At 34.8% G+C, this 26,812-nt stretch overlaps 1 protein-coding gene across 1 annotated transcript in view; it reads right to left on the bottom strand.

The window, feature by feature from the left end:
- Window positions 1-673: 673 nt before the first annotated feature.
- Window positions 674-26,812, bottom strand: part of LOC138712108 (centrosomal protein of 162 kDa) — a 130,937-nt gene continuing 104,798 nt past the window's right edge. The window contains exons 12-14 of the mRNA XM_069843521.1: window positions 23,577-23,728; window positions 20,222-20,336; window positions 674-12,847 (exon numbers count right to left, since the gene is read on the bottom strand). Coding sequence (XP_069699622.1) covers window positions 12,557-12,847; window positions 20,222-20,336; window positions 23,577-23,728 — 558 coding nt within the window. The 3' untranslated portion in view covers window positions 674-12,556. The remainder of the gene's footprint in view (window positions 12,848-20,221; window positions 20,337-23,576; window positions 23,729-26,812) is intronic.

The raw sequence follows: 26,812 nt of genomic DNA, 5'->3' as shown, positions 1-26,812 counted from the left end.
AGGCTTCATCAGATGGTGTATAATTTTCCAACAACCAGTTATTTTTTTTTACTTTTAGGTGACAGATTGGTTGCTATAACAGAGATAGCTGCTTTAAAATCATTGAATATATTACTAGTCTGAAATTTCTTTACTCCTGTCTAGTGAGCTAGCTGTCATTTGTTGACATCTGTATGTAGGTGCTGCAGGGAATGTGTGGAGCAAGAGGGAGAGCATGTACATTTCACATTAAAGCATTAGTAGAACGACCAATGTATCAGCACATATAATCAAATGCTGTCCTGCACCTGGTACCAATATAATAATATCAATACAATAATAAAATTATTATATTGGTATGAGCATCTCTTTTAATTTCCTATTACTATTACTAATTATTTTTAAATTGTCAATTATTACTTATAATATTTCAGTTCATTTCATTTTACAATATTATATATTCTTATTGTAAAATCATTCATGTAATATGTTCCAATAGCTAATTGTAATTAGCTCTTATCTACTGTTATATAGTCCTGCAATATTCAAAGTACAGAGTGATTTATATAGAACTGACACATTTCTTTCATTAATTGTTTCAAAACGAATTGTGCTAGCGACAACTTATTATACCTAAAATGTAGAGGAATTTTGGGAGATTATTTACCTCTATAGCAAATGTTGTCCGGCGTTGTCAAATCCGGAGATCTCGGTGGCCACAGGTTCCTGGAAATTATTCGGTCGTCACATAACCGGATAAATGGAATCATGCTTCATCTGTGAATCATGTGATGGACAATATGGCAGGATTTTGCACAATGAACGTCTGAAACCAACGACAATAATTCAAAGTTTTATCCTTACCTGGTTACTGTAGCTGATGAACAACCGTAACCCTATATGGCTTTAGGCTCTCTGAGTAGGTTTACCCTGTCTCCTGCGACAAACGTCTTAATGATTTTTTGGGTGACTGCTCCAGTCGTGCTCTTACGTCAGCAACAACCGTGGGAAGCCTAGATGAACGATGCTTGCCCTTTTCACTCACCAGAGATCCAGTTGTTTCCAATTTGTTTACCAGTCCCAGTATTGTATTTCTTTTGGGAGGATTGCGAACACCAAATTCTCTCTGGTATGCCCTTTGAGTAGCTGTAATTGAATTCGTAATCCAGTATTGCTTCACAATAAACAAATTGGAAACAACTGGATCTCTGGTGAGTGAAAAGGGCAAGCATCGTTCATCTAGGCTTCCCACGGTTGTCGTTGACATAAGAGCACGACTGGAGCAGTCACCCAAAAAATCATTAAGACGTTTGTCGCAGGAGACAGGGTACACCTACTCAATGTGTCAGAGAGCCTAAAGCCATATAGGGTTACGGTTGTTCATCAGCTACAGGAACCAGATAAGTATAAAAGATTGAATTATTGTCGTTGGTTTCAGACGTTCATTGTGCAAAATCCTGCCATATTGTCCATCACATGGTTCACAGATGAAGCATGGTTCCATTTATCCAGTTATGTGACGACCGAATAATTTCCAGGAACCTGTGGCCACCGAGATCTCCGGATTTGACAACGCCGGACAACATTTGCTATATAGGTAAATAATCTCCCAAAATTCCTCTACATTTTAGGTATAATAAGTTGTCGCTAGCACAGTTCGTTTTGAAACAATTAATTAAAGAAATGTGTCAGTTCTATATAAATCACTCTGTATAATAAATCATGTTTTACAATATTCAAAATGCATACTGTCGAATGATTAAGGTGAATATCGATGAATGCTGATAACGAAAATTACATCATAGCTTCTGCCTCTGTTTAGTACTGTCTGAGAGGAGAAATTGATATTTTAGTACGAGCCACGAATTGCAGTGCCAACTTTCATACTATGTTCTGATCACGAGACATAATCATATACTTTGTTTTTTCAGGGTTTACTTCCAAACCTATCTCCTTACTTACTTCAAGTAAAATTCCCTGTTTTTCCTAATTGAATCAGTGAGTAGAAAAAGGGAATAACTACTTTGAACCCAACTTTTCAGGAAACAAAAAAAACTTTCTGCAGCTTTTCTGTTAAGTTTGATTTAAATGTTGTTAACAGTAAAAATGTTCACTATTGTTTGTAGTATATATATTATTATCAAATTTTGCTCTATGCCTTATTAATATTTGTATACAAGTTTTTTAAATTTTAAAACTTATTTCCTTTTTCCACTCAATAATCATACACTTACTTTATTAGCTTCCTAACCTCTCCTCCATTTTTTTTTCTTCTTTAAAAATGTATATAAATGATAAATAGGTTAATAACGATTTCCACATTACAATTTTATGGAAAAAAATATACAGGGTGAATCAAAAGTCTAGGACCATATAAATATCTTCTATATGCTTGATTTTCGATTACTATAGGTGTTATCAGTATTTGTAAGGCCAAATGCTCTACCAGTGACACATTCGATTCTAGCTCTCAGCTATTTCAAAAGCCGCCATTTTGAATGCTATTTCAAAAGCCGCCATTTTGAATGCAACTTTGAAATTTTAAATGGAAAGGGGGTCATGTAGGTACTCAAAATCATGTGAAATTTTCTGAGAAAAACAATGGTGCAGTCCATTTTGAGATATCTCTAATCGTTTTCAAGTTATTTAAAGATAACTGTAATAATGACACAAACATTAGTTACTGCATCTACAGATATTCTGTAACATGGTACGGTACTATGGAGGCTTTGGAAAAGGTGCTTTTATGCAATTCCGGTAATTAACTTTTCCTGCTTTACTGTTCGGTTAATCTGTGATAGTTTCAGTGCATTGTTGTGATTATTTGAAGCTTTCCTGTAAGAAATTTCTTGATGGCATTATCGAAAGAGGAAAGAATTGATATCATTCTTCGTTCTGGTGGGTTAAGCCACAGAAATGTTGCAGCAGACTGAACGAACAGTTCCCTAGACATTAAATTGGTCGACGTGGACCAGTAGAATGGCCGGCCATGTCTCCAGATTTAACACCTCTTGATTTTTTCTTTTGGGATTACATAAAGAGCTTGGTAGAATGAAGAGAAATTGAGAATGTGGAACATTTAATGAAATGTATCATTGAAGCCTGTGCTAAAATCATCCTAGGAATTCTACAAAATGTTCTATCCATATTCTCAATTTTCTCTTCATATATCAAGCTCTTTATGTAACCCCAAAAGAAAAAATCAAGAGGTGTTAAAAATGGAGACCTGGTCGACCATTCTACTGGTCCACGCCGACCGATCCAATGTCCAGAGAACTGTTCGTTCAGTCTGCTGCAACATTTCTGTGGCTTAACCCACCAGAATGAAAAATGATATCAATATTCTTTCCACTTTCGATAATGCCATCACGAAAATCAAGAAATTTGCTACAGGAAAGCTTCAAATAATCACAACAATGCATTGAAACTGTCACAGGTTAACCAAACAGTAAAGCAGGAAAAGTTAATTACGAGAATTGCATAAAAATACCTTTTCCAAAGCCACCTTAGTACTGTACCATGTTACAAAATATCTGTAGATGCAGTAACTAATGTTTGTGTCATAACTTGAAAACTATTAGGTATATCTCAAAACGGATTGCACCATTGTTTTTCTCAGAAAATTTCACATGATTTTGAATACCTACATGACCCCCTTTCCCTCATGGTATGTGTAGAAAACAGACGTGTTGTTAGAAAGATTATGAATACAGAATATGTACATCCAAAGCTTGCGAAGATAAAACATCATTCTCCTGTACAGGAATAAAGGGACGTGACAAGTTCTGCATGTAGTCGAATAATAGCCCAACAACATTTTCCCTTTGTTTACATGTATCAGTTACTTCATGTAGCTTATTATTAGTTTATTATACAACTTTTTTTCAATATCAGCTGTAATAGAACAGCCGAGTCAGCCCTGGCACAATCTTGAGTGGAAAAAGGGAACTACTACAGAAGTTATTTCCTTCTTCCACTCAACATAGAACAGACATGAGATTTTACCCGGGTAAGAATGCTAGTAATATTCCCTTTTTCAGTTCATCCATTGGGTCTATCATTGAGGAACAAAATGGCTATCTCAGTTCAATTCAGCAAAAAAATGTAGTTATTCCCTTTTTCCACTCACCGGTTCAATTGTTTGTGGATTTTCTTCTTCATTATCTGCATAAACAAGCATCTGATGTAACTTTTTCAATTCCAAACCCTCCCAATTTTCCTGGACTTTCCTAATGGCATATTCTAGAGCAAAGTTAAAACGTAAAGGTGATAGTGTATCTCCTTGCTATAGCCCACAGTGAATTCGTAAGTCTGTATACAGTTTTATAATTTATTATACAGATTATTATTATTAGAGCCAGGTAAACAGCCTCTCATGTCAGTACCGATCATTGTCATTGGCGAGAGTAGTGGATAGATATACTATTTCTGAGGATTATATTGGTGGCATTGCCATTCTTGAGAACGAGAGATAATCTGCCTGTTAACGTTACACTGCAATGATGTCGTGAAAATTGGACTGCACTGTACAGTTATGCCTGAGATAAGAGATTCCAACAATGATTCATTCTGAGCAGTTGTCTTCACTGCCACCAGTAACCATTCCTCAGACAAGTAATAACAGCTTGTTGAGAATAAACGATCCAGTACAATAGATTTTGAAGTGTCAAATAGAATGTTTCAACTTCTCCACCAAAATTTGTAGCTCCATAACCTAAGGATTTATAAAACGAGAAAAGTGGACGTGTAATACCAGCACCTGCTCCATTTCTCTGACTTCTTGACTACCACTAACTTTCAAGAATGTGGACATCCGGTTATGCTCTGATGAAAGTGTTTACAATATAATGACAGCTGAGCAAAAATCTATGTGGAAATGCTATATTCACTTGCATTATGCACTGGAAAAGCGAGTAATGAATTCAGTTTATATTGACTGACCCATGCTTAGCAGGTAGAAGAGAGTTCAAAAACAGACATTAGCAGAGCTGTCAGAAGTCATTTCTTTGGTTGCAAAAGCTGTATGCATACTGTACCCTAAGCGGGATGACACTCAACAACTGATTTTCAATAACTCAGCAACTTGTTCTTCGCACTAGTGTGACCCAGAACATCATTCATCCAAACTAGAACAGCACATAACTGAACAAACTGATTTTCTTTCCAAGTACAATCGAGATACCAAAGAATATTATGCTGCATGTTTGAGTGGAGAGACGTTCTGCACTACTAAGCAGCTTCCTGCAGACTATTGTGCTACTTCTTAAAAATGGTACTGTATTTGGAAATAGTAACTACACGAAATATTACTATTATTTCACACGGTTTACAGTCCTAGAAAAGTCTTGGTTTGAGTCCATGTCTGAGCTTTCTTTCCAGCTGACATTAGCTAGACACAGTAGGACTCCAACGTTACAGATTCATGACAAAGCCAGGACCTCCATCTTAGACAAATACAGGATATTACGATTGTAATGCACCAACTTCCATGTCCTATCTGGAATTTGAACCATGACCATGGCTTCCACACAGCATGAAGCTGTCTCTTCACCATTATGTACAACAAATGTATGTAGGTCGAAGTAAATTTTTGAGTATTGCATCATGTCGTGGAACTTAACATTTTCAGCATTTAGAAACCACATATTTGTGCTAATAAATAATCTCATATCTATTGTTATTTATGTTTCACTTTTACATATTACAATATTATCGTTGTTCCTGCAGTAACTTCTATGTGCAAAATATAACATTTTTCAGTAGGAAGGAAAAACACAGTTATTTATTCTATGGCAGTGGTACACAAAAGATTGTGAATTCTTACATTTTCGAAAGAAAAAAATATAATTACATATAGGAGATTTTATTATTTGCTGTATCATCATTTAAGTTATTTAATATAGCAAAAATCTGAAAATCAATAAATATGTCACATAGGAGTTATTGCAGGAACGACGACGATATATTTTCATGGTTTTTCTGGTGTTTCAATTGACACCAGTAGTTCAGTTAACTGTTAGCCAAAATTATACACGGTGGAGTGAAATAATCCTGCAGACTGAAAGGGACACATAAATGGAAAACCTATATTACGTTTCGTGATTAAATGCACGATTAATTAAAAAATTGAGTTGGAAGATTTAGCAATCTGGCAATATTGCCGCTAACCCACTGTTCTTTCTTCTTGTAATACAGATGTAAGAGGCCAACGAACTCAGGTCTGTCTGAACTACCTCTCATTTCCCTTTCTGGCTACAATGTTGCAAGCTGGTCACATAGGTCAGTGACTTGAAATTAGAGGTTTTTAAATTAAATTTACACGAAAACCATCCACGCTATCCAAATACACCAGAGGGATAAATGATTCTTTGTTAAATTTTCTATCATTATGGGTGAAAATTACGATCCTACTCGCAATAGTTACTGAATAAGAGGATGTTACACATTTTGGGGGGGGGGACATTTTTTTTCTGAGAAAACTGGATTTTCCACCAATATGGTATTACACTTTTTTTGTTACATACAACATAAGCTATTTGCTCTGAAAATCTGCAGGGAAATTTCACTTCCACTCTGTATAAGGACTATGCACATCAACAGTCTTGCCCACTTGTTTAGAGTAGCCAACCATACCAGATCAACAGAGTAGGGAATCTTTCAGTTGTACCTATTTGCCCTGATGATGGAACCTGTATGTAGTTCCGAAAAGTGAAGAACTTAAGTTTCAACACATGATGGAATACTCAAAAGTCTACTTCTGAAAATAGAAGACCTGAAACCTCAAAACATAACATAGCATTAACCTTCAACAACCATATGTTACAATTTGTTCACCACAAAAATAACATTCATAAAATGTTTAAAGAGGTACTGTATACAAAATTATATGAATATTTCATTCAAACTCACAAATTTGCATGCGAGCTTGCCTTATTGAATTGATAAGAAACTAAAACCACATACACATTACTATAACAGCTACATAAACTCACTAAATTTAACAATGTAGTTGTACTTTGCCATACCATTTAAACAACAGTATGTGTTTGTACAACCAACATCAAATAAAATGTTTTACAGCGTGTATACGAAAACTGTGAAATGTAGAAAAACGAGATTTAGACTTACAGGTGTAAAATATAATAAAACAGAAATTTATTACGTCAAAACGAATTAAGATATTTCCATACGGGATTTCCTACATAAACTGCAACTCAAAATGTTTGGTGCGCATGGGCTGCATGACGTCATAATGCTTGCACATGTGCATAACTGCATTTGAAATAATGCAGCGTCAATTATGCCAGGAAATCAGAACTGAGGACAAGCCGTGCCAGAAACAATTTGCAGCATCCATTTCACAAGAAATTGAAGGAAATGACTCATTCCTTGATGGAATCTGCTTTTCAGACGAGGCAATGTTCCATGTTTCCAGGAGGGTGCACAAGCACAATTGCAGAATTTGGAACATGGAAAAACCCCTTGTGGCACGTCCATACCAACGTGATTCTCCCAAAGTGAATGTGTGGTGCGCACTAATGAAAGATAGGGTCATAAGACAGTTATTCTTCGCAGCTGTTGAGTGTATTGAGTGTATATTGTGAAACACATGGGCAGAGATTGAGTATACGTTGGATATCTGTCGTGCCACTAATAGTGCTCATATCGAGGTGCTGTGAAAAAAATTTTTTGTAGAAAAGAACATTTTGAGTAGCTGTTCATGTAGGAAAATTCGTATGAAAATATCTAAGTTTTCGAGTAATAAATTTCTGTTTTTATTATAGTATGTTCAAGCCGGACACACTGTATTATAAATCAATAAACATGTGACAAATTTAAAATCAGAGAAACTTCTAAAAATGATGCAGATTTAATTCCAGATAATCAGCTGTTGCAAAATCTAAACTTATCACTGAACATGTTTGCCTATGAAAACATATTGAGGATTTTAATGTAACAGAATTGTGTGTTATGTAATTAATTTTATTAGAAGAAATAGAGGTACTGCAAAGCAACTACTGGACTCTCGGAAGCAATGCTCCCATGTACCGGTCGGAGAGACAGCATGTTATCAGTGAATAAATATTTATTTGCAATTGTGTTTCAACTTACAATAGTCTTTGTCAAAGGTCAGACAAAATTATGTGTTGTACACGTGTGTTTGTGTTAATAATTTCCAGCTTAAAATAGCACATACATATAGTATTGAATAGTGGGTATTTATGTACGAATATTATGTGTTAACGAATTTGATCCATTTAGTTCGACAACAATATCAAGAGAGTCCCTGGTGTTAACGTTCCAAGAAGTCAAATGATACATAACCTCGTGAATAAGTTCCCGACAAAAGAAAATGTTACAGATAAGAAACACAGAAAAGCTGTGCTGTCCTCAAAGAAAAATTTGGTTAACATTGGACACTACTTGAAAAATTCTCTTAAAAATAAATACTGCTTCATCATCTTATGCAAAAACAGGTATGCCTTACAATTCTATGTGAAATGTTACTAAACTACTAACGTTAAAACGTTACAAATTTAGAGTTGTGGAAGAACTATGAGTCAGTGATTCTGTGATCAGACTTAGATTTTGCGAGTGGATTTTAAATGGAATGCAGAAGGTGTAATTGACTCTGGTTTCCTTCTATTTTGGGATGAGACTTTGTTTCATCTCCATGGGTATGTAAATACACACATATATCTGAAATGGACCGACAGTTTCATCATCTTGCTTAATTTGGCCGAGTTAATAACGTCTTAATTGTTTATAATTAATAATACTTTACATTAAAATTTGGAGGAATGTTGAGCCACTGAAAACATGCACTCTGTAACTAACCAAGAGTCAAGTAGTTGCATTGCTGTAAGGAAGTAATATATTCACCCTGTAGAACATATCAGCACTTGTGATTCTCTATCAGACAGTGAAGATATTATTTAAGAAATAATGAAATAAATGACAGCAAATTGCTTGCCACAGACCAGAGCATTGGACGACACTTACTATTACTGAAATAATTGATTGTTTGATTCTAACAGATCTAAATTAATAGTTGACTAAGACATAACTACTTTGAATAGTTTTAAAGGTGTAAAATTATGAACTGTTACTTAAAAGTCGCTTTCATGCCATGTTTCGAAAGTTTATCAATTGTATTGTAGTATATGAGGGAAAGTGGGCTAACACGTTAGTAATAAAAATTCATCTCACATAGGAGAAAGAGAAATTTACATATTTTACATTAACATTACAAAATTATGTACATTTAACAGCTGCTGAATATCCATATAATCTCGAAAGGCACATGCCAATGAACATTGCATTACAATTATGTACAGACCAAATTCTTACATAAAATTTCATAGCAAGATCTATTTACTTAGTCACTTTATCATGTTTCATATAAATTTCTAATTCTTTAGTAGTCGAAACATTTTTAAATGTAAAAAAATGCCAGACTTGGGTTACAATTTTCATTTATTTTATGAAGAATGTAAATTTAGTAGGCACTCCTTTAAGAGTCAAATGTGTCAACTGACACAAATGATAACAAGATTTCTCAGGCACTCTCGTCTTTAACATGATACTAGGCTCCTCAAACAGCAAACCCTTAAACTTGTCTTGTCGTGCAGTATGGAAAACAATGAGCATAATAATCAGAAAATTCACTAATTAATTGGCTTTTTATAGATGTCACTACAGCCAAATGAAGATACATACTGCACTAAAACTCTATATATGGATTTCGTCTTTTTGTGTGTATGTTAATTTAAAGAAGATTAATTATTTTAATGCAGTATCACTTGGTGGTTCAAAAGCTACCATATTTGCCATTAGATTCAAGGTTTGTGGGTTAAAACTTTATTTTACCAAAGGCAATGTATTCTAAGGGTGATCCTTCCTTCAGAAGGAAATAAACCCGAGAGTTTCACATTATAGATCTAAATGGAAGGAATTATAGATCGAGAATGGAAAAGATTCACACGCACATACTATATAGGTACATTTAAATTCTGATATTGATGAGAAATGGCCGTAAATTTTGTCTAGTGTCCTCACATTCAGGACAGGATTTCTTGTCGTGCCATATGGTATAAGCTATCCAGTTTACTTCCCTATGAAGCAAGCCACACTAAAGATTTGTATCTCCCTCAGCCAGCTTTGACCCGCGAATATCGGATTCAGCACCAATCATGGCAAAAACTAATCACTAGATTTGTAGACTTACAAGATGTAAATTAACTCTTTTCCTGAATAAGAGGGCTACTGGTAAAATTTACCTGCCCTGCCTCGCTTCCAATCATAATTCAACTCTACCTATCATCTCCACCTCTCATGCTATCGAGACAGGCAATAAATTTTCGCATTACAGGTGCTTTCATACCTGAAAGGTCTAAATAAACATATTTGGAGATCCTGGTAACAAACAAAAGTTCTCAATGTATATTATAAAGATGTGTGAATCTGTCAGTTGCTATAAATTAATTTAACTGCATATTCTCGTGTGTTAAAGAAAAAAAATGTATGTCAATGAAAAATCAAAGTTTATTAAAGTTTTTGACAATCAATTTGAACTAAAGGAAAGTTTAAATATCCCAATAGTTTTATGTATATTTCAAATGTGAAATTAAATGTTTTAATTTGATTTAATTTAAAGTTAGGTATCTACATTTATAATAAAATTGATATCTTTCTGTTAATTCAGTATACCTATAATACAGTATAGCCTACCTAGGAATAACCCCTGTATATCGATTGTGACAATGAAAACATCCATGGATAATAAAAAAAGGCCATGGTATACCATATAAAGTGCAATAAGTTTACTATTTTAGTGTATTATTCTTATTAATGTTACAAAATAGAAGTGTATGAATAATTAAACATAAAATAAAATAATAAAATGAAAATGCCATAAAATCGTATTTAGATTATTTTTAGAATTAATCTCAGGTGACGACCTCAGAAATTCGAATCGAACATAAAACAACTGCAAGGTCAGTACTGACATGAAACAAGTCAGTGACCATTAGAAAATCTGATAAACAAGGATTAATAAAAGTAAAGGTGAAATATATGCGAAGAAATACCAAATGAGGAATTTTGATATTCTGAAGAATTAAGAAAACGATCACATTCAGGATTTATTGAAAATTATACAACATGTCGAGGCAATAGAAAACAAAGGAATTTCAAAATAACTTTCAACCCATTGCCAAAGAAAAAGCAATTTAGGATGATCCAAAAAAAAAATTGGATTGAGATTATAACACATAATCTAAGATGTGATGATCATGAACTGCACATTAGAAAGGTTTTTCAGATAGTATTTTACAGGGTGCATATTTGCGAAGCCTAGTCATAAGGGTAAAATTTAGCAAATATTGTTAATTTGCTTAGATTTTTAGTTTAAAAATTTGGATTTTTCAAAAAACTATATTTCTTGTTGTAAAATTCGTCAAAAAAGTCAGAATTTCACGTTTTCATTATTTTATTCTAGAAACTTTTAGTTCTTGACACATCACTGTTATTATTTGATAAAGTACCAGAGATAATATCACAATTTGGTTACAGAGAGCCTATGTTACAAAAAATCACGCCTACTGTCAGAGAAGAATGTTTCAAAATAGCACTGAGGGAAACTGACTGAATTCCAATTACTGACGAATGAGAGTTTCAAATTGCATTACGTTTTCATGGGAATGTAATGGGACAATAAGAATTGGACGAAGAAAAATTTGAGTAAGTAATCGGTACAATATTACCTCTAAAGGGATATTTTGATTATGTTCCTGTAAAATTCTTCCCTTAAGGAGATGATGTATACAATGATGTTAATGTATTAAAATGTGTTAAAAAGTATCTGTTAAACGTAATGCAACTGATATCTTATACTGAAATCTAAGCCAATCAGATTTCTTTAAGAGATTAGAGAACTAGGATGTGTAAACAATGATTTCCCTGTGCTTTATGGAGTAACTAATAGTGATAAAGACTAATGGGAATTTTTCTTTGTTAAAGATTTTGCATGCTATTAATTTTTATAAATATTAATTCATGCATTGTTTTAATAATGGTCATTCTTAGGATGCAGAGGAAGTGAGATATATTAAATACTATGATTAGAGATCTGCTACATTTAAATAGTTCTTAACTATATTCTTATTAATTATAATTATACTAAGAAATACGTTATTTGCTAACGAAATGACATGATCAGAAGAAGTTCCCTGAAGTCAGGTGTCAGATGATGTTGCAATGTAGAAAGATTAAAACCGCCTACTCTTGAAGTAAAGATATAACAAAAGGAAAGACTGCCTTTTGGTATATCTCGATGTTGATTCAGATGGGAAGAGCAACTATTTCACATGTTCTGGCATAAATATTAAAGGCTGGAACATAATTAAATTGTTCATTAAGAAAATGTCACGAGGAAGATGAAAGTCAGTGCACACTTATACACTGAACACAGAGCTGTGACCGGAATTGGAAGAGCAAGCTCATAATGTCAGACTTAAATAAAATTATTTTGAGAGAACAGCATTGGCACGTAATTCTTACGAAATAGTTTAAAGTTTCAGTCTGGTGCCTGTTGAACAGAACTGCCATTTCTTTTATGCCTGTTGAATTCTCTAAGTGTATCCAGGATACGATCAATTTCAGCTCTGTATAAGCACAGCTGTCGATTCTTGTCGAGCAGTTTCTCTCTCATGGTGGTAGCATTGCTGTCTTCTCCATTGAGGGCACGCTGTTCGGCATTGCGTCGCAAGAGATCTCTCACCATTGCCTGCAGCTTCTGTTCCCGAGCCTCATGTCTGCGTTCCAACTCTGACAGTTTCTCCTGAAGTGTTTCATACTGCACCATCTCCTACAGACATTTCATTGATTCAGACAACAGCACGTAATTAATTATGCTTGTATATTCTATTAAATTTCAGGTGCATACAAACACAGGCACTTGTGTACACACATGCATACTATATACAGTTTTTTCCAAGAAATTAAAATTGAATGAAGAGATTTTGTACAAAAGCTCAGACAGTCAAACCTTGTATTTAGAAAGGAATATTTTTTATGGAAACAAAATATTTATTGTTGTGCGAGTTATACATCATCGAGAATATTTCCAAAATAAATGATACCTTATAGCAGCCATGAGCATAATTTTCCGTTATATAAGGCACAGAATATTCAATACCCGGTACTTTGTTTACTAGGAGGGAAAAGTAGGATGGAAAATATAAACTGTGACATACGTCACCTTATCTTAATCGCTAAGGTGGTCAGTGGCAAATTGTCAGGAAAGCACCCGGTTAATGTAAAACTTTCGAAAATTTTTATTTAATTTGGACAAATTAATTTGGTAGTTTTAATGATAAACCACTTTATTGTTTCTCTGTCACTGAACTTAAATCACAGACGACTTGCCAAGAAATTGCACAGCCAGCCAATAACATTTCATCATGTTTTCTACATTTATTCTCTTGAATATTGGAGTTTCTTAAAGTTATTTAACAGATTTGCGCGTTCTGGACCTAAAAATAATTTAAAAGATCATATTTAGTATTCTACACAAATTTTATGTTTATAAATTTCCTTCGAAAATAGTAGGATACATACAAATTATATTTAATTTCGCGTACCTTTTAATCCAGCATGTTTTTATGCTATAACGAGTTATGTCATATAATATATTTATTAATGAGTAAAAGGCAGAGTTGGGAAGTTATGCATAAAAATTAATTTATATACGATGCGTAAAAATGCGTAATTTAACATAAATGTAAAAAAATATTATAAATTCAAAACTTGCTGTAATACATTAAATAAATAAAGTGTTAAATAATTGTTATCTCGAGGTCCCAGGTTACCAACGTGTGTTACTTGCAATAATTCATATGTGTTCTTCACATTAAATCTTATAATATCTTCTATTCTTTAAAATGACAGGACGACACCACACAGTGTTTCTGCATGTTGCTTAGCTACTTGTCACGCTGATAGGGATCCCAGAGTTTATTAGTCAACAAAGCTGCCAACGATTTTCATCATGTGCATTTTGTCATTGTGTTTCCCAAGGTTACCAACATCTTTTGTCTTTATTTTTTTGCCGAACTTCTTGTATCATTGTTGCAATAGCACCTTTATGCATATTGCCAGCTTCCTTTATTTTCCTTCATCTGCTGACGGAAGTAGTTTCGTTCTTAGGGGCCAATATTAAAAGAGAAAACACAAAATTTTTGTCATCTTGAGAAATCTCTGTGAACATTTTCTCAGAGGCGGTACTTTTGACTTTTGCTACACACTTCTAGATTGTTTGTTATCATATTGTGATCTGATAGTCTAGTCTTATAATTACTCATATTGCATATGCAGGGTGTTAAGAAAAAAGAGTCGAATATTTTGAGAGCAAATAGTATTCATATGAAGAAAAAAAAAGTAATAAATTTCTAAAATTAATATCTCTGAAGAAACAAGGAGTGTGAAATTGATATGTAGGGCTACTGTAACAACATCGCATCTTTTAATGTGAGCTCTATACTCGTTTCTATTCGAGTATGTTACATCTGTGGTTTACTCTTTAGTCTACTTCTACAGTGTTGCAATAAGAAAACAGCAAAGAGCTGATATCAAAAGATGGGTATTGTTACAATACCAATTTCACAGTCCTTGTTTCTTAAAAAAAATATTAATTTTAGGACTCATATTTATTAGACACTTTTTTCTTGTTTTTATGAATATTACCATGTCTCAAAATATTAGACTTCTTTTTCTTAACATGTTGTATGTATGTTACATTTCATCAATCAAATTATTTTCATTTCCGTGATTATAAATGAAACTATTTAAAATAAATGCTTGCCAATTGTATTGTGATGACATTTTATCACTTTACTCCCATGATAATAATTTATTATGCCATGCAGAAAATAGTGTAAAGCTATGGTTCCGCTATGACGATCATCTCCGAGCGAACGCCACTTGATTAGCTCTATGTGTAAATATACGCAGTTGGCTGCAGCGATGTGCGTCGGCGTTCATCGCTCTGGATTGATTTGACTTCAAATTGAGAGCGATGATCATCTTACATTCAGAAAACAAAAGAATGACGGTAAAGCAATATGGCTTCAAAATGTGCATTTAGAACTTCTCAATAATAAATGATATTTTAATTAATTTTGTTTCTAGTCATATCCTACCTGTATGATATGGGTTAGGAAGTATATAGAGATGACCATAAAAATAAATGTTGTGGAAGGAAGGTGGTGAAATTATAGGGAAGGGTGGTAAAGTAACTTGTTTTCGAGATAGGATAATATGCGAATAGGTACCGGTACATTAGAAAAACAATATTACAAATGAACTTTTTAATGACAGCGGTTATAAAAATGCCGAATTGAGTGTTTTAAGCAGGGATGTCTAAATAGGGTGTCAAGAGAATCTCTTCCATGAAATTTCAACCTTTAATAATGACGATTGCAGTAATTTAGGTCTAATTAATTAGCCTACTTGAGACTATTTTAAAATTCAAATGAAGTGTGTCTTATCATTAGATTTCAGTTGAATAGCTTGGCCATAGCTTGAATATTGAAACCACTAGAATTTATAACGAACAATGTAATTTATTTTGTTGACATGATTTGCTCGCTCGGAAAATACAGGTATTTTTCCAGAAAAGCTACAACAAAGACGGCACAATATTCTTTCCCTTCACTGACTTCTGTGAGCTTTAGCTACATACCGTATATTGATAAACAAGGACCTAGTATTAGTCTGCAGCCACATGTATTTTCAATACGGAATAAAAATCGTTTAATGCCTACCTATATATTCTAATGCACTGTTGTAGCCCCACCCCACTTGTTAATTTACCAACATAACATGCGAGAGATCCAGGATGAATTACTGCATCCATATGGTCAGTTTCCTTAATATTGCTCCTGCACCTGTCGAGTATTATATTTGTAACAAGCAGACGGAGGGAAGCTACATATTTCTGAAAATTATAGAATTTAATAAACATGAATTGTTTTAACATAATTGCAATATCATTTTACCGTACCGGTAGGCCTACCTTAAAGTAATAGACAATTTCTCGCTGGATGGGTTTTTAACAAATGAAGTAGGATTTCTCTTGACATCACTTTCAATTACAGATATAATAAAATTGAACTGCTCTATGCTAAGTATAAAATAGTCTTTGAATTTAATTTGATCAGTAGGCCTAAGTAGCCTATATGTCTACAAATTAGCGCATTGAAACATCCTTCTGTACGTCTGGTTTTAAATATATAATTGGTTTGGAGTCTCTGTCTATTGGTGCTACATTATATTTATTTCGATCATGTTCTTCTTCCTCAAGAAGTAATACAGTCATTATTTTTTGCCTATTTAAAGCCATTTTAACAACTTGTAAATTCTCAATCTCAAGTTCATTGATAAACAGATGGAGACAATCAATATTAATCTGCGATGTCCTCGATCGACTGACTGTCGATTCTTAGAAATCGATTATTCTCTACAGCAAAGACGGCGATGTTCGCTGTCAAAGGAAACCGCATAGCCGACGTTGAGCGCTGAGCGATCATCATCAGCGTTGTTCGCTCGGTGATGATCGCCGTAGCGGAACCATAGCAGAACAATTAGTTTTTCGACGCGACGTAAATTACGTGTAATTTACGTAAAATATATATAATTTAATTTACACGGCCAAACCTGGTAATATAACTTTCGAGTATAACGTACAGTGTATGTTCTTCCCCTCTAAATAACAAAAGAACTTCTCCTCCCATTCCACATGACAGTTGTTTTTAGCTTGTACAAATTAATTTGGTAAGTCATGATTCCACCATTGATACTGATACTGAACACATAATCTGCCCACACTTAAGAGCTGGAATTAGGGTTTGGAAGGGAAAGGGGAGTAAGACAGCAGGATAAGCACTGTAAAAGCCATTGAGACACCAGTCCTCAAATGAGACACCAATGCCCATGACTGCCCTATAGTTTGTTAATATTATCTAAAAGAGCATATTTTTTATGCAAAATAATAATTTGTTTTATACCAATGACGCAGGAAGGGAGGGTTTTTAGGGGTTATCTCCCCCCAAATCCCCACAGAAAAGTAATAAAAAACGAAACTCTGTTGAAGATCTGCAACATTATAACAGTGACTTACTTCCAGTAATATATAACATCTGTTCACAATATGGAAACTCCCTGTAACTACATGTGCTCCTGAAAAGTCCTTTTCATCACTAAAAGCACTGGAAACGTACCTCAGGAAAAGCACAGGGGAGGAGCACCTTGATGAACTGGCTCTCATGTATATACATGACAAAGTTTCTGAGAATTAAAATGAGGTGTTCAAGGAACTAGCTAAGAAATGTAAAAGGTTGAAATACACTGTGTGTGGCTTAAAAGTATAATAAAATTATAATTAATAACATTTCATGTTTATGTAGCAGAACAATAAGTGATAGTACTTAGTATGAAAGATAAACTCAAAATGTTTGACAGTACTGTCATGTCATGATAACGCATTGCACATATACATAACTGTAGTGTTGCTGAGAAAGCATAATTATTATGCTGTACTTTTGGCCATGTCGATTCCGCAGCTAATTGTTTTCTGTATGCTTTAATTAGGGACTTATTTAGTCCAGTGATAAGTTGTTTCATTCAAAATGTACTGTACCGGTAATTATAAGTAAAAAGACGTTAAAGTTCTAGTTAGTTTTTGAGAAAAAAGTTCATCCCCCCCCCCCCAGAACCAAACCCTGGCTGCGCCACTATTTAAATATACACAGAAGTAATATGGTTACTAATTCTATAGCAACAATTTTATTACTGACACATTTTACTAGTCCTTGTTTTATGAAAGCAGTTTTATTGATGAAATCAACATAAAAAAAATGTTCTTAACAGAATATGAGGGAATTGAGATTCTGATGATGACAGAATTTGGTGTCATAAAATGTACACACACTCTTTTTGATGAAACTCATCCAAATGGACCACCTATTTCTCAGTCAACGTGAGTAGAATAAAAACGAAATTCACTTCTACCAGTCTTCTCCAAAATCTTTGAAAAAATAATGTATAAAACATTAATTATATCATCATCTAGAAAGATATAACATTTTAGTCCCAGAACAGTTTTGACTTAGGAAAAATAAAGGCACAGAAAATGCAACATCTAGTTTAACTGACAAAATTCTGGACGCAGTTAATAAAAAATTACAAGTTGGAGGGATTTTCTGTCATCTAGCCAATGCATCTGACTGTATAAATCATAAAATGCTGCTAGACAAATTAGATTATTATGGAATTAAAGGCGTTGCATACCAATGGTTTCACTCATATCTCATAGACAGGAAGCAGAACCTCGCAAATTTCAAGCACAATAATTAATAATAGGTTCATATTAGAAAGAACAACAACCAAATTTCTTGGATTAAAAATCAATAACGAGTTAAATTGGAAAAATCGTATTAAAGAAATTGCCCCCTAACTAAATTCAGCATCTTTTGCTATTAGATATATGCAAAAGATAGTAAATATCAATACCTTAAAAACAATATACTTTGCATACTTCCACTCGGTAATGAGTTTTGGAATAATATTCTGGGGAAATTCCACAGATAATAACAGTATATTCCTATTACAAAAAAGAGTAAATTAGAATAATAGTAGGTGCCAAATCTAGGGAATCGTGTAGGACTATTTTCAAAAAGCTACAAATAATGACCATGGCTTGTCAGTATATTTTTCATTAATAATCTTCCTTGTATATAATCATGAAAACTTTGTAACTAATTCAACAGTTCATAGCATAAATATGTGTCAAAAAAATTACTTTCATACTCCATCGGCAAGTCTATCGTGCTATCACAAAGGAGTGCATTATATGGCAGTAACAATTTTTAATAGCCTCCCTATCAATATAAAAAATGAAACTCAAAACATAAAATTATTTAGGGCCAAATTAAAGAAATACCAAATTTCTCATGCCTTCTTTCTATTCTGTAGGTGAATTCATGACATTCAACAACACTTCATGAAATTGATAATAAAACTTTGTGTTGTACTAGTAGACTATACTGTAAAAATCTTATGTATATATTTCAACTAGACTGTGACTATAAATTAAGACTTTATAGTAGTATTAAGGTTTTTGACTTGTTCCATATTCTAGCTGTGAAGCACTGTATGAATACCATGGAATGTTAATAAATACAATACAGAGACGATGAACTGCAACTTTCTATCTTCCATTAACCCCTGCAAGTGTTGGACTTAATAAAGATGATATCTAGTATTGTACAACATTCTCCTGGCAATTATTTTAGACGTTGTTGTTTAGTCAACTGTCCAAAGACAGGTTTGAACCTCATAAGGGGCACCAAGACATCACTCATGAGGCAACTAAGCCAGAAGATAATGGGGTAAGATGGCTAGTTCCTTTCCCTCTCCACTGCATACAACGCTGACTAGTAACATATTACACTAATCAGACTTCAAATGTATACAAACAATTTTATTGTTCTTCCTCTGACACAATGCTTTTATTGTATTGTCGTACAAAAGAAGTAATGTGCAAAGACTAGCTCCTTTCCTACTGTCCGCCACTGGGTCTGTTGTATTTACATGTCAGCATAACCATGCATGTGTTCTGTCTCAAACAGTAGGCTTGAAGCACAAGTGATACGTTTACATTTTTCGGTCATTTTTTAAAATGAGGGTGCCATATCGTCAAGTGAGATGTACTGTCTGATAATAATAGATGTATATATCAGCCGGAGCCTCAATCAGAGATATCTAACGTAAATTGAGAGAAAAAGGAACTGACCACACTACCCCATTGTCTCCTGGTTTAGTTGCCTCATTAGTGACGCCTTATTGGTGTAACGAGGTTCAAACTTGTCTTCGGACAGTTGACTAAACAACAACAATGTCAATTCTTTTTCAAGGAGAGCAAACTGTAGCTTCTCTTTGACCTATTAGCAAAACATCAAGTTTCAAATTCTTGTCGTCAGTGGATGGTCTACTGGATATTTTTATGGCTCTGACATGTCCATTAGACTGAGGAATCCATTATCTGCGGCCATGTCATGCATAGCATCGACAGACTACAATACACCAATACCATATAATTGCCAACATTATTCAGTTCTTGCTGGCTGGAGTGAAGTCATTGCTAGTATAATAAAGTCTTGTGCAAAGTTTTACAAAAACTCACCGGTGTCTGCATGCTTCGTAACTCAGCCAGCTTCTTTCTGAGATCCATATTGCTCTTCTCCAAGTGATCTCTCTCTGCTCTTAGCATCTCTGCCTCTTCTCGATATTCTTCCATTCTGGAATTAAGTTTCACAAAATAAAATTACAGAAGTATTTAGCAAAGTATTATGTATAGTACCGTATATACACGAATACTCCACATAAATTTTTTCCAGAATTTAACGAAGAAAAACTGGAGTGTATGCATTATTTGAAACATAAATTACAGCCATCCCCCCCCCCCACCTCTTAAAATTGGGGTGCACAGATTATTCAATGGCACGGAGTATTCGTGTATATACAGTAGTACTGGGTGAACAGATTACTTCTTTACCATGAAGTAGGAACTTGACTTTCAGAAGCAATGCTCCCATGCACAGCACGTATTATTGTGAGTAAACTTATCTGTGACTGTGCCTCAACTTACCTTAACTTTAACGAAGTCAAGACAAGATTAGTTGTTGTACAAGTGTATTTGTGTTAAAAATTTATTGCTTAAAATGATACACAGATATAGTATTGAACAAGGAGTATTTATGTACGATTATTGTGCATTAACAAATTCGGTTCGTGACGTTGAAGACAATATCAGAAATGAGTCTCTGGTGTTAACATTCCAAGTTGTCAAACGATCCATGAGCTTTGAATAAATTCCAAGTGACAATGACCTTCATTGGGACTCAGCAAAAAAGATAAAAAATAAATATAGACTATTTTATTCTTGACCAAGTGAGTAGCTTTAAATATCTGAGATGTAAAATATCTCACCAGAAATTAATTAATTAATTTATTTATTTATTCACTCACTCTCACTCATTTATGTATTTATTTTGGTGGAGTTAAGGCCATGAGGTCTTCTATAACACACCACCAAAATCCAAAAATACAAATGCAGAGAGAAGTAAATAAAAGAAAATAAATAAAAATTACAAATATATATACAAAAAACACAAATGCAAAAATGCAAAAAGAGGGGAGGAAAAAATACCAGTACAAAGATAAAATCACAATAGGCACAAAAAAGAATTAATGTACAAAGGGCGTCCAGAAAGTAAGTTTCCCTAGGTCGTCAATAAATATAAAATACAATTCCATGGAAAAACTTTATTGTGTTGCTCTATTTTTCCACGTAATCATCACTAGAATTGAGACATTTGTCATACCGTGGGATAAACGTTTGTAATCCTGTGTCGTAGAAGTCTGCTGCCTGGGATAGGAACCAGTGCGTAATAGCCGCCTGCAACTTACGAGTGATGCTGACCAGACAGGAATTTCTTGATGTGCAAGAAAAGATGGAAATCGCTGGGGGTGAGATCTGGGCTATAGGGTGGATGGTCAAACACCTCCCAGCGGAACTGCTGCAGAAGAGCTGTTGTGAACCAAGCCATGTGTGGCCGAGAGTTATTGAGCAGGATGACAATACCTGCACTGAGCATCCTGCGCCACTTATTCTGAATGGCCCTTCGCAAATTCTGCAGTAACATTCAGTGTTCATCGTCTCACTTCTGGCCAGGAACTTGATGAGCAGAATACCCTTTCTGTCCCAGAAGACCATCCATAACACTTTCCGCATCGACAAAGTCTGCTTGAATTTGGTCCTGGTCGGAGATCCACTGTGACGTCAATGCATTGACTGCTGTTTGACTTCTGGGTTAAAGTGTGCAACTCACGTTTCATTGCCTGTGATGATCCGGTCTAGAAACTCGTCACCGTCATAGTGGTACCGCACCAGAAATCTCAATGCTGATCCCAAGCATTTTGTTTTATGTTCTGGTGTCAGTTGCTTCAGTACCCACCTGGCACACACTTTCTTAAACAACAGGTGCTTTGTGACAATTTCGTGCAATAAAGAACGAGAAATCTGCGGAAAATGGCTGCTGAGTTCCTTAATCGTGATGCGACAGTTCTCCACAATGCGCTGCCGCACTTTCTCCACAAGATCGCCCATGGCGAGGGATGGCCGCCCACTGCGCTCCACATCATGCACATTCTGCAGACCTCATGAAAATTGCCTGCACCAGTGACGCACCATCTTGCTCATGATGTCCAGCCCATACACTTGACACAGTTGACGATGGATTTCGATTGGTGCCATGTTGTATGTGTTGAAAAACTTTATCACAGAACAAACCTCGCAATCGGTGGGGGATGGAATTAGAGTCGCCACCTTCACCCGCTATATTGGTGCTACTGTGAGGAATCAGGCAATGTCACCTGGTGCATACCACTGCCACGTCATTACTGTGTCACGCACGTGCAATAGCCTTTCGCAATGCATGGCCTGTTATCTGTGAGAGAAACTTACTTTCTGGACGTGCCTCGTAATATATAGACTGCCTAATATATTTAGTGAGTAAAGGAAATGACTTCTTCTTCTTCTGCTATGGTACTACAGCCCAAATCAAGCCTTGACCTCCTCTATTTCCTCTTCCAATCATATCTGTCCAGTGATGTTCTCTTCCATGCCGTTACTCCCAAAACTCGTCTAGCATCCTCTCTCACTGCATCGGCCCATCTATCCTTCGGTCTGCCTATCGGTCTTTTGCCATACATCCTTCCCTCCATTATTTTCCTAGGTATTCTGTTGATATGCCCAGCCCATTCCAATCTTCGGAGTTTGATGTGTGTCACTACATCCATATCTCGATATTGTTCCATTACTTCCTGGTTATACCTTATCCTCCATTGTCCATTTTCATTAACTGGTCCAACTATCCGCCTCAATATCTTTCTTTCGAATGCACCTATGGCTGATTCTAACTTATTATTCATTACCCAAGAAAGGAAATGACTACGCATGTAAAAATAAGTAACAGATTGTACAAATTTCAAAAGAAACATGGACATGGAAGAAAAACTCTATAAATATCAATGGATATGTGGAATTATAAAGAGAAATATAAGGAACAAAACCATGAAAGAAGCTCAACTGAAGCTCTACAAGTCAATGGCACTCCAGTATTACTTTATGGATCGAAGAAATAGACATTGGCAAAATGACACAAAAAGTATCTACAAACTTAGGAAATTAAGTTTCTGCGATCACTGGCACAAATATCATTAATAGTACATAAGAGAAGTTATGATATTAGTAAAGAACTTCAGACAGAAGAAGTAACACAATGCATAAAAGAGGATGAACAATGGAGATAATGGAGGAAAACCGTATTCTGAAGAAAGATTTCAGTATGTTCCATGAGAAAGAAATATTGGTTGTCCGACATTGAGATGGAGTCAGTAGTTCTAATGGAAAATGGAATGGGTCAATCGGCTCAAACCATGTTGTTGATTATGGTTATGAAATCCTTAATACTTACTTCTTCAGCTGTTCTTTGAGATGACCAATAATGATTTGTTGTGTGCATAGTTGGCTCTGGAGATCAGCAATGCGAGAACTGGAATGCCTAGCAGCATGATCTGAGATGAGACGGTCCAATTCAGCCTCATGCTGTTCTTGCAGCACGTTCAACTATAACATAAGTAATTAAGGAGTTAGTAAGTTTGAATCTGGGAATGATATTGTACCTTACGCCAAGCAACAATGAACACTATTAAATCGTGAGCACTATTTTACATTTACAAACAAAGAGAAACCTGCCCATGATGTTAATAGTTATCGACCAATAGCACTATTAAGCATGACAGCAAAAACCATGGAGTCCATGATCTCCAACAGATTAACTTGGTATTTAGAATCCCAAAATCTTTTATCACCAAGACAAGCTGGTTTTCGACAACTACACTCTACCAATGAACAAGTCATACGCCTCGGCCAAGAAATAAAAGACAGTTTTAACAAGAAAGAAGATACCTTGGCAATATTTATTGACTTTCAGTTAGCATATGACTCTGTTTGGAGAAATAAATTATTACTAAAACTCCAGAAATTAGGTATCTCCAGCAATATGTTCAGATGGATATCAGAATTCCTTAGTCAAAGATTCATTGCCACTAAATTCAATATCTCACTTTCTAGTTACAGACAAACATATCGAGGTCTACCTCAGGGCGCTGTCCTCAGCACAACTTTATTCAATATTTATATAAATGACTTACCCTCCCTATTAGAGGAATCAAATATGAAAACAACACTATTTGCAGATGATATAGTTTTGTGGACGTCCGGATCTTACAGACATAGAGATAAAATTCAAAATTCTGCTCTTAAAGCTCTAAATCAACTACATGAATGGAATACATCAAATTTGATGACACTCAATTTAAGCAAAAGTAACTACCAAATATTTTCACTCGGTAAAAAAGAAAGAGAATTCAATATCCAATACAATGGCCAACACCTTCTTAGGACTTATGAATCCAAATATCTTGGAGTTATTTTCGATAGTAAGTTAACATGGAGCAACCATTTGAAATACATTTCTGAAAAAGCTCGTAAAAGATTCTCCCTTCTAAAAAGACTAGCAGGAAAGAAATGGGGATGCTCTAAGAATACTTTGAACACTACATACAAAATGTTTATACAGCCAGTACTGACATACTGCGGAGAAATTTTAATTACTTCACCTTTCATAAACGACATAGAATATGTTCAAAACCAAGCTCTCAGACTCATTACTGGTGGAATCAAAACAACGCCAATAGATTCTATGAGATTCCTCACTAATATTAACAGCATCAAAATGACAATAGAAGAAAAAGCACTGATTCAATATGAAAAACTTATCAGATTACCAGGAAACAATTGGCATTCATACAGGCCTCTCTGTAGATTGAAAACTCAAAAAAGTTTCATATCCATTGTTCAAGAATTAAAACAGAAAATCAATATGCCGAATTTAAAAGAAAACTTACAAATTAAACCAAACCCCTTAACTCTATTAAATATAGAATATAATCTAAATTTAACAGAAGAAATACTGAAATCAGAAGTAAACACTGAAATACTGAAACAATTGTCTTTAGAGACAATTAATATTACAGTAGGTACCCTCCACAAAACTGGCTTCATTTATACACCAACAGATCCTTGATCTCCAGAGAACAAGGTGCCGGTGCAGGTGTTACGTGCTGTCTCTTCTCACTTTATACTCTCTTTCCAGCTAAAGATTGAAGTAAATGTAAATAAATGCACGTGGCCTAATGGTTTCTGATTGGCTATTGGACGCACAACGCCTTCAAGCTCATGCTTGTCATCTTCTTTCTCACATTAAAATAGCTCCTTCTAAAATAATAAAATGTATAATATACATAGAATACGAGTGAATTAAACTTGCTTATAAGAACACTTTCTTACAATATGTTTATATTAGTAGTTTCAGACATTGCATGATAAATCATTTTAACGTATATTATGGCAACGCGCATGCGTAACAGGCATGAAATCCCTCCCAAGGTGACCTGCAGATTCACAGAGCACATCAACACAGCTGGTATAACACAATGCGAGATTCAGTGTTGCCAACATCAAAGAAATTTCTGTAGAAGTGAATTGAAGAAATTCTCCGCTCCTCGAAGAATAACATTTAATCATGAATCTAAAGAAAAAAAAAAGAAAATCCACTATTCCCAGTAGATAAATAAACTCTTCGATATCAACACGCATATATATCAAACTAATGAAAATTCTTCGATATCCCTGTGTTATTGAATCACCATGTCTGTCAGCACAAAATTCGTCTCCCCCTCTGCCTCTAGCGAGTGTGCGTTCCAGAACGATCATGTGAGAGATGCATGCCTTGATCACGTGAAAGATGCCTTTGTGAATCCCAGACTTCGTCTTTCTCGCACCATCTGATGTCGAGGTCAATGTCCCAGTTAGAGAGAGTCGCTCGCAATAGTTTGTTCGTGGCAGACGACAATGACGTATTGTATTGTAGTAGCCTATTGTTAAGCAGTCAGTACACGAAGCGTGTGTTACAGTGTTGTGGTTTCATTGGTAATATTAATACCAAATCATTAAATAATACAGGTTTTATTAATTTTATTCAAACATTTTGTCGAGTGCTAAGTGAAATGGCTGAAGCTGATCAGCCCTCTCCATCTCGTGTTATTAAGCACAAGAAAGGAAAAGGAAAACCCTTAAACAGTGGAGAAAAAACCATGATTTTAAACGTTTTCAATTCTTTATGCAATAAATATCCTACTCTTGCTATTGCCGAAATTGTGAAATTAATATCCGAGTTCACTGGTGTTTCTGCCACTGGTTATCAACAGAGAAGACAGTTCAGATGAACCTGAAGATTCGGATATGGAGGGGATAGAGCCGCTATCGAGTTCCGATTAATGGTATACAAGTTCACACACTGACGTAAGTAGAATCTAATTATTATATTAATGACATTTTAACTTTATTAATCATGTAAGTCTTGTTATTAACCCTCTGTGAGCATTTACGGGTTAGTTTAATGAATGTGTTGTAATGTCGTCTGCAATATATCAGATGGTGGCTGCCCTGAGTGCTGCTTTGGCAGCTAGCTTGCGATTGCAGAGTAATACATTTGGATTTTGTTTACGTTTACTTCAATCTTTAGTTGGAAAGAGAGTAGATCTCTTGGATATGGAACAACAAGTTTTGATGGTGAAATCATTGCAA

Source organism: Periplaneta americana, chromosome 13 (genome assembly GCF_040183065.1).
Source record: "Periplaneta americana isolate PAMFEO1 chromosome 13, P.americana_PAMFEO1_priV1, whole genome shotgun sequence".
NCBI lineage: Eukaryota > Metazoa > Arthropoda > Insecta > Blattodea > Blattidae > Periplaneta > Periplaneta americana.
This window is presented reverse-complemented; position numbering and strand designations above follow the sequence as displayed.